The sequence below is a fragment of the Nymphalis io genome, chromosome 23, assembly GCF_905147045.1.
Source record: "Nymphalis io chromosome 23, ilAglIoxx1.1, whole genome shotgun sequence".
NCBI classification, from domain to species: Eukaryota; Metazoa; Arthropoda; class Insecta; order Lepidoptera; family Nymphalidae; genus Nymphalis; species Nymphalis io.
In genome coordinates this window covers 9,676,330-9,685,945 of record NC_065910.1, presented here as the reverse complement: position 1 = coordinate 9,685,945, position 9,616 = coordinate 9,676,330, and the positions used below count along the sequence as shown (strand labels likewise).

Genomic DNA, 9,616 nt, shown 5'->3' with positions numbered 1-9,616 from the left:
ATAAAATCAGGTATTTTATATAGGTTTACATGCTGACAGGGCTTTATGCACGTCCGTCTGGGTAGATACGTTCTTTTTTTTATAGTATAGGTAGGCGGACGAGCATATGGGCCACTTGGTAATGTATGATGGTAAGTGGTCACCAACGCCCATAGACATTGGCATTGTAAGAAATGTTAACCATCTCTTACTTCACCAATGCGCCACCAACCTTGGTAACTAATATGTTATGTCCTTTGTGCCTGTAATTACACTGGCGCACTCAGTCTTCAAACCGGAACACAAAAATACCAAGTACTGCTATTTTGCGGTAGAATATCTGATGAGTGGGTGGTACCTACCCAGACGAGCTTGCACAAAGCCCTACCACCAGTAAAACGTCGCACCTACTCGTCATAACATATTCTACCGCCAAACAGCAATAATTATTATTGTTGTGAAACATAACAATATAATAAAATAAACACTACTATCTACTTACTTATACAATTTACTGGACCAGCTGAATCTTTACAACAGCGGTTTATAAATATACAGTCTAGTCTGTTAAAATCATCTTTAGAATTTTTTTGGAGCTGAACTTTTTATTCACAATTTTCCGTCATATTCCATTATCACAATTAAATTATTACATAAACGTAAGTACCTAGCTACTTATTATTGCAATATGACTAATAGTATTTAAAAAAGTGACCCTTTCGTATTTTATCACTACTAAATTCTACCATCCACAGTACACAATCAAATCTATCTCTATCTCGTTCTAATAATAGAGTCGATATATCTATGAAGGTCGTAATCAAAATGAACGGGAGGGTGAAAAATCAATACCACCCTTGCATACATCATATCTGCTATAAGGGTCGCTTGTGTTTTAGCAGAAAGAAATAATTAATAGATGCAGCCGAAATTCGTCCGGTCTGATAATTTTGTTTGAAATTAAGTTGCTATGAATTCTATTTGTTTACAGATCACCATAAATACAATAATCATCAAATACAATTTTTAAAATTTTTTTTAATATATAATTTGCATTAATTCTTTTATTGCTTACATTTATTTTTTTAGTCCAAATTAAATTGCAGAAAAGCTAATTGCAAATTTTATTTAAAATTCGAGCTCAAAAATAATCAACCTTTATTTTTTCAACCTTTGGGGGTGGATTTTTTTTTTAATTTTAATAGAACCAAACGGGAACTATACACCAAAAATTATGGAAAAAAAATCAATAATTTTCACAAATGACGGAATTCTGAGCTAACAAACAAAAAACAAAATCAAATTGTGAACCACCTCCTTTTTTTAAATCCGTTAAATAAATATGAATTCCTTTTGCCTTATTAAAATATAATATAAAAAGGCAAATAAACTAACAAGCTAAAATCAAATTAATGGGATGATGTCTTGTCAGTGTCAATGAGGGGTTACCACTCATATGTTCTATAATGTATTAGACCACCATTGTTCATTTTTCTGATTCACTGCAAATTTTCTTAATCCCATAATGCGATCTAGTCCAAATAATAATGTCAACGACCTCGTTCTGACCTTTTTTTCGACATTATAGAAGTCGTTGCTTTACAAATTTGTATAAATATATACGTTTACGTTTACGTACGTAGTAGTAGTACGTTTATTTATATTGTAAATAAATAAATTAAGCGAGTCAGTATTAATAATTACAATAATAATTCATTGCGAAAAAAAATATCCTTACACATAAAAATAGAGTTTTTATGTTACTAAGTGAAAAAAGGAATAATAATAATAAAAACACAATTGTGTTATAAAAACTAGGTACTTGACATGTGATAGGCTAATTATAGTTCATATATTATAAAACATTTTTGAAGAGTTATTTTGTGTGCAAATACATACAAAATAAATATAATGTATTAATTAATGCAGATAACTACATAATTAACTAAAATTTAATTTAAAAGTAAAATAAACCCCCATACAAAAACTACCTTAAAAAGTAAAACGTCGCATGTGTTGGTTAGCCCTTTAACTTTATTAAGCACCTAGTAATGTTTTAATACAATCGTCGTCGCGTCGAGGGATCGTAATTTCAAATCAATCGAACCTGTAAAAGTTGGTAAGGCCGTTTTTTAACGCTGGAAAAATGCATTATGCCTTTCCCCCACGGGAACATGGTATGTGGTGGTCGCCGATGTCCAAGGCGCCGAGTGCGCCCCGAACATTGGAATACCCACTAAAAAACTGGCGTTACCCTTTCCGTCTTAACGAGGAGCGCCACAGGATCGCTTGCGCATGCTAACGTGACGCTCTGACGGCGGCCGGCCCGCCTATTTGGGCCTCCATTCTCTAGGGAGGATTCCGAGGGTACTGTGAACCCCCCTAGTTCAGGCGGCGCCTATTGCGGCGGGAGTTGGTTTGTCAAGCAGGTAATGAGCTGATGATCATCAAACGCCTGAGCAGATTTATAATTTATAGCGGGTGGTTACGATGCCACAGACAAATACACAGTTTCTTAGAAGCTTGAATTATTTTATGAATTTGTTCGTTCTCGAGTTATTAACGATATCAAAAGCGGCGGCTTTAACGTGATTAGACTAACGCCATCTAGTAGCGAGTTTTCAAATCTAAATAAATCATCATCAAAATTAAAATACAGAATTGAAAATTGATTAATTGTTGGGTTGGCTAAACCAGATTAAACTGAATATTTTTAACTGATTCCTACCTCCTAACTTATACACAGTTAATGACATTCTTTATACATAACAGCGGACGCTAAATATATCGCCTATGGAGTGTTATAAGGATGTAAGGTGAATTATCTCAAGTGTATGAATTAAGGGTTCCGTAAACTACTGTACTACAAGTTTAATTTGAAAAGTCACCTTTGAAAGCGGATGTCTTACTTTCTCTAATTCCGTTTTACTTTATCGAGTATTAGCGCCTTCTTCAAATTACACTGTCTAGTTCCAGCATCGACATCTAAATTAAATTCATTTTGAAGTACAAATTTTATACACAATGACCATAACCAGGCCCGGACTTAGCGATCCAAGACCCTCAGGCACTATCATTTCAGGCCTCACATTGTAGAGCCCCCAGCTGACAGGGCGGTGCATTGTAGGGCCTAGGAATATTTGCACGGCTGTCCCTACCTCTACACTTCAAAATGTCGCTCCAGATTTTTCAGCTTTAAAACTTCTCCTTTTGACGAGAACGATTTGTACTATTAGGATCAAATATATAGACATAGATAGATTAAACTTAATTATTATTTATACGTAGTTTTTATACTCTACAAATAGCGAAGCGCAGGTCTTGTCCCTAATCAACCACCCTAGGGAACTGCAAGTGAGGAGTAGCTTGTCACATATGAGCCTTTCGTATTTATAAGGAGAACTAATAACAACTTTGTACTAAAATACATTTTATTCATTATTTTATATGTTACACATAATCAAGTGGTATGATGGTTGCCGACTTCACACTTAAATGGTTCTGTACCTGAAAAAGAATAAAATAATCTTATTAACGGTTTGAAATGTGATATTCGTCCCGAATATATTTCATTAGTTACGGACACATTAACCTTTATTGATTTGAAATATGATGGCAAATGGTCACATATGATTCAAAAACGCCTTATTGTAAAGCTTACTTGAATAATAATTTGATTTGATTTTAATATGTGACGAAGTGGGTGGTACCTACCCAGGCGGGCTCGCATGAAGCCCTACCACCAACCGATGCTACGTAAAGCAAAATCCGGCTCGAAGGACCAGTTTTGATGAATAACATACTTTTTCAGTACAAACAAATGCATTACATTCCAATCTCTACCTCTCAACAAATTTGTAGCCGTATAAACACACAAATATTAGGCTGTTAACACAATGATAAAAACTCTGAAGGAGTACAACCTGTGAACCTCACCATCACATTAAGTACACAATAGTTATAGTAAAAAACAAATTAAAGTACCTTTATGCGTATTGACGTGTTGTCTCAATTCCTTTATGCTCAAGAATTGTTCCTGACAAATCCTGCACTTGTAATGATATTCAACTACCTGAAACAATAAATTAATCAATGCAGACAAATAAGTATGAAAGAAAAGCTTACACTCTTTTCTTATATTTTATTGATTGTGGACTCTACGCCAATTTAGTATAATTTAGATATCTGTTTCATATTCTATTTTCAAATCAGCTGCAGGGAATCATCTTCGAACTGTTACAACTTGGATGTTGATCTGTATGTATTTATGTCACACAAATGTTTATTTATATATTAAAATAATAATTTTGAAGACCCAGTACTCTTTATTTGAATGAAAGAAATCCCTCAATCTGCCTTTGTTAATTTTGTATAGCTTAAAATATTTTTTAATTTATACATACAGTGATGAGATTTTTTTTTAAATAAACAAATCAACCGTATAATATTTACTTCATATATATGTATTATTAAAACAATAAGAAAGATATAATTTATTTTCTTTACAAAACTCTGTTATCATTTTAATATCGCTCTATATTCATCTCACTCACTTCCTCTGTCTAACTTTGTCTTTCATCAACTGTCATAGACTTTTTTTTATTTCCTGTATTTTAATTACATGTTATTCTACTATGATTTTATTTTATTTTAGTTGTAGTAAAATGTGTTATTAATTGTTTTTAAACTTGTACTTGAACTGATTAAGAAACAAACTTTGGAATTTATTTGATAGTAATAATTAACTTTCGAAAATTTAAAATATGAAAGATCATGAAAAAAAGAAGGCCTTAGAACCTTATTTTATGATAGTATTTCTACTCTATAAAGCTCATTGCTCATAGGTTATAGTATACTGATATTTTTTTTTTTTTTTAATACTTTAATGATATATATACTCAGTACTACAATAACTAAAGACGTAGAGACAAGAAGAAATCAATAAAGACAAGGGTTGACATGGATGGAAATGTATCACATATAGAAAAAATGGACCCCATTGGATGAAAAAACTCGAAATAGAGAAAAGTGAAAAACAGTTGGGACCTACGTCGAAAAGGACCATTTCAATTTTAACATTATTCGATGTCATAGTTATTAAATGTTGCCATTTATTTTTTATATTATTTTACAAATAAGTTAGATATATAATTAAATATAAATAATATTCAAATAACTTATATAATCACATTAAATTTGTATAATATGTACATAATAATAATAAAACCTGACAATAGTAATGATGTTTATAGTTTGTTACAAAAATATTTATTTATAATGTTTAAAGTTTTATAAATTAATTAAATTTAAATCCATCCTGTTGTTTTCACAGACAGACAACAGTTTGGTAGTCATTTATTTTGCCTCCGTACCAACAATAATGACAATATGAATAATTCATTTCCAAAATCTATTCAATATAGAGATTTAGAATTTAGATGCGAAGTTACTGTTTATCTATACTTATATGGATTATTAAGTATATCATATAATATTCATCTAATTAAAATATAATATCATCATAGTAGAATGAAGGTGGCGTTTTATTTATAGTATTTCTATATCATTCAATGTAAAATAATTCAAAACTTTTGTTATGCCTTTCATCATAAATCATATAACATTATACATACTGTATTATGTATAGACCAATATTTAACATTTTTTTATATAATTTGGAAAGCCTGATTAATGTCAATGTAAAAACTGACTGACATTTTCCTGATCGCTTATGTCTTATATCTGCATATGCGTGACATGTTATAATAAACAAATGTGTGTCCAAACGTAGCTGCCCTCTAATCCCAATGATGGGACATTAAATCCGACACGATCAGAAAGAATTCAAACACCAATGACTTAACGTGCTTTCCGAGGCACGGAAGTGTATACATTTCGAACTTTTAGCCAGAAAATGTATGAAACAAGTGTATACATTTCGAACTTTTAGCCAGAAAATGTATGAAACAAGCATCACGGGGTCTGTAGTGTAGTAGCAGTAGTCTGTAGTGTTATAAGCTAAACCTAAGGCTATTGGGATGAATTTAGACTAACTAGAATGTTTTGGCAATAATGGGAAAAAATATTATAATAGGTTTTAAAAATATATAGCTACATATTTAATAAATACAAATAGTCACTGTACATACAGATGCCAGACTCCTAGCGATGGCCCTCTTGCTGGATCGCACATCTTCTTCCGAATGGCTCTTAAGGTGGGCCAGCAGGTTGTAGACACTTATACAAGGACGCATGCACACTTGGCACCGGATGTTCCCTGCAAATACAATTAGTTACTCTATTTTAGTTTTCATAATCAACAAAACCAAATTTCAACGAAAATATGATGATATAAGTATTATCTAAACTAACTAATAATTACAAAGACACAGGCAAGCTAATGCATCACTGGTGATAAGTGGTCACCATCATATATAGAAATTGCTACCACAAGAAGTTAACACATGTTCGTCCTACCATTTTCAATATCAAATCGTCAGCAATTATAGAATCTGAGTTGTTTTGCCCCTTCTGCCTGTCATTACTTAAGCTCTCTCACTATTCTAACAGGAATGTTTATTTTTTTGTTAGAACTTCTAACTTGTCATTGGTGAGTGGGTAGTAGAAGTAATTGCACATCTTGACATCTGCAACTACTTCTTCGTTGGTACTAAATAATATAATCTTACTTTTATCATTCTTCTTAAATCCCCTCCAAGAAGTCTGATAGCAGGGAGCACAGGTTCTACAACTGGCCACCTCTTTCAAATATTTCTTATTCTCCTCATCTGTCTCTTTAACATTGTCACTGTAAACATTTTTTTGTTAGGTTAGAATGCGTAAATCTTAACCGATTCAAACCTGTGTAGGTTCAAACCCGGGCAAGCACCATTAAATATTCATGTGCTTAATTTGTGTTTATAATTCATCTCATGTTTGATGGTGAAGGAAAACATCGTGATCAGAATCAGACACTTGCATATGTCTAATTTCATTGAAATTCTGCCACATGTTTATTCTACCAACCCGGATTGGGGCAGCTTGGTGGAATAAGCTTCAGTGGGACATTAACAGGCTGTTACTGTATGTTGTATCATTATATGTATATGATTATTTATTTCTTATATAAGTTTACATGTATATATGTATGCATGCCTATGTGTATATGTATATATAAGAGTATAAATGTTGGTATATTACACATTAAATTTACAAATATTCAATAAATTTTAAGTATAAGTTGTTCGCACACCACCCAATTAGTTATCCTGGCTAAATAAAAACATAAATATTTCTCTTTACAGAGGTCTGCCTGGAAGAGATAAGGCCGCCTTTGCATACTATATGTACTACTTGTTCTTTTATATGTTTGTAAATTGTGTGCAATAAAGAATTATTAAATAAAAAATAAATATTAAAGAAATGTTATTTTATCTCACAAAATACATATTATATATAAAAATGTATGTTGGTACTGTTGGTATTTGTGTTGAAGTCTATTCTGTGATTATATTTTGCCGAAACTACAGACAGAAATTAATAAGTTTCCTCGGCAACATAATACCTAAAATATATAAAATCATTGAAATTGTAACTACTTGACTCAATATATGTGTTTTTGTAATGTTTGTACTATTGACCGTACATGCTAGTGAACATAAAACATATGTGTGATCATTATAAACCAACCTTTTCTTGTCAAACATTTTGTACACTAATGATAATTTATCTTCAGGCTTATATACAACTAAGGTCTCAACTTCTTTATTGACCTCTTTGGTTAATAAAACTTCATCCTTGTGATGAAATGTTCTACGTTTTTTGTAATCAGATATTCTGAATGTATTGAGGACTTTCTTTTCTCTGTATTTCGGAAGAACGGACTGCACAACTTCCGATCTTTTGTCTTCATTTTTGTTTTCAACACAAATTTTACTGTACACAGTTGTTTCCACTTTACCTGAAAAAAAAATTATGTTTATTTTAATTAGTACATAATTATATAATGTACAGTTTATATCTAAGTTTCATTTTTGAAAAATAGCAGTCTTTTTTTTTTGGAAATAGTTACGCAGACAGATGGCAAATAGGCCACCTAATTTTAATTGATCAAAACAAACCATAGTACAATACTGGTGGTAGAGCTTTGTGCAAGCTCGTCGGGATGGTACCACCCACTCATCAGATATTCTACCGCAAAACAGCAGTACTTGTTATTTTTGTGTTCCGGTTTGAAGGATGAGTGAGCCAGTGTAATTACAGGCACAAGGGACATAAAATCTTAGTTCCCAAGGTTGGTGGCGCATTGGCTATGTAAGCGATGGTTGACATTTCTTACAATGCCAATGTCTAAGGGCGTTTGGTGACCACTTACCATCAGGTGGCCCATATGCTCGTCCGCCTTCCTACCGTAACCGTAACAGCCTGTGAATGTCCCACTGCTGGGCTAAAGGCCTCCTCTCCTCTTTTTGAGGAGAAGGTTTGGAGCTTATTCCACCACGCTGCTCCAATGCGGGTTGGTAGAATTCACATGTGGCAGAACTTCAGTGAAATTAGACACATGCAGGTTTCCTCACGATGTTTTCCTTCACCGTAAAGCACGAGATGAATTATAATCACAAATTAAGCACATGAAAATTCAGTGGTGCTTGCCCGGGTTTGAACCCACGATCATCGGTTAAGATTCACGCGTTCTTACCACAGGGAGGTCTCGGTTATGTCCCCTGAGCCTGTAGTTACAGTAGCTCTTCAAATTGGAACACAACAACAGATAAATATTGTTGCTTGGCAGTAGAATATGTCATGAATGGGTGGTACCTACCTAAATAGCTTGCACAAAGCCCTATCATGAAGTAATTAACAATTTACCTGTCATTTTGTTATGTATATTTCTTAATACAATTGTTCTTTTTGATGATACAGTCTGTTCTTTCTCTGCTCTTAGAGGATTGTCAAAATGTTTAAAGTGTTCTAAGCACAGATTGTTCCAATTCTTTAGTTTTCTCGCATCCCATTCATCCTTCTTCATAGCTCGGACTGGTAGACACAAGGGATCGTCATAATCAGGTATTTTAATGTTAAGTAACTTTCTATTAAGAAAAACTGACTTTGAATCCGACTTTTTATATTTGCGTTCGCTTTTTACCTCGGTTTTATGAACGTATGATGATTCGAATCGACGTCCGCGAGTGGCATTCTGCCGCGGAAAATGTTGAAGTTTTCTTTTTCTAGTTCGTGTTGGTAGGTCTTCTGTGGGATCATAATCTGAGTCTTCTTCTTTCTTTCGTCTTTTTCTAGTGGGTCTCTCGTTAGGAACCCTTTCAACAAGCAGTGTAGTTTCCATTAAAGCAGGCTTAATATCGGATTCATTTTCAACATTCTGAACACATTGTTGAACAATATCTGCATCTTCATCTAAAAATTCTATATCACAATCTTCGTCCTCAGTCATGTTTTCGTAACTATTTAGTACTTAGTATTATTAAAGACTTTTTAAGCTAATGAATAAGAGAATCAATAGGTATTGGGTATACACCTACGTTCTTTCCTAAATGAAATGAACATATATTTTTAAAGTTGAATTTAGACACAACGTTGACGTATTTGACATTATGACATGGCTTGACAAATTATAATA

At 32.9% G+C, this 9,616-nt stretch overlaps 1 protein-coding gene across 1 annotated transcript; it reads right to left on the bottom strand.

Moving 5' to 3' along the window:
* Nucleotides 1-3,392: 3,392 nt before the first annotated feature.
* On the bottom strand, nucleotides 3,393-9,583 carry LOC126777546 (zinc finger protein 652-like). The gene is made up of 6 exons (XM_050500604.1): nucleotides 8,848-9,583; nucleotides 7,669-7,939; nucleotides 6,669-6,787; nucleotides 6,129-6,256; nucleotides 3,964-4,051; nucleotides 3,393-3,486 (listed from the first exon to the last, which is right to left on the bottom strand). Exons 1-6 carry the CDS (start codon nucleotides 9,428-9,430, stop codon nucleotides 3,440-3,442), a joined length of 1,236 nt encoding a protein of 411 aa, XP_050356561.1. The 5' UTR covers nucleotides 9,431-9,583; the 3' UTR covers nucleotides 3,393-3,439.
* Between the last annotated feature and the right edge of the window lie 33 nt (nucleotides 9,584-9,616).

What these genes read in the sequence shown, in the direction of transcription:
- LOC126777546 (XM_050500604.1), bottom strand. Translation starts at nt 9,430, where the DNA reads ATGACTGAGGACGAAGATTGTGATATAGAATTTTTAGATGAAGATGCA. An exon ending in ATTTAAGAAGAATGATAAAA is followed by an intron (nt 6,257 to 6,668) that starts GTAAGATTATAT and finishes TTGTATTTGCAG; the next exon opens with GGAACATCCGGTGCCAAGTG. An exon ending in ACACGTCAATACGCATAAAG is followed by an intron (nt 3,487 to 3,963) that starts GTACTTTAATTT and finishes ATTCTTTTTCAG; the next exon opens with GTACAGAACCATTTAAGTGT.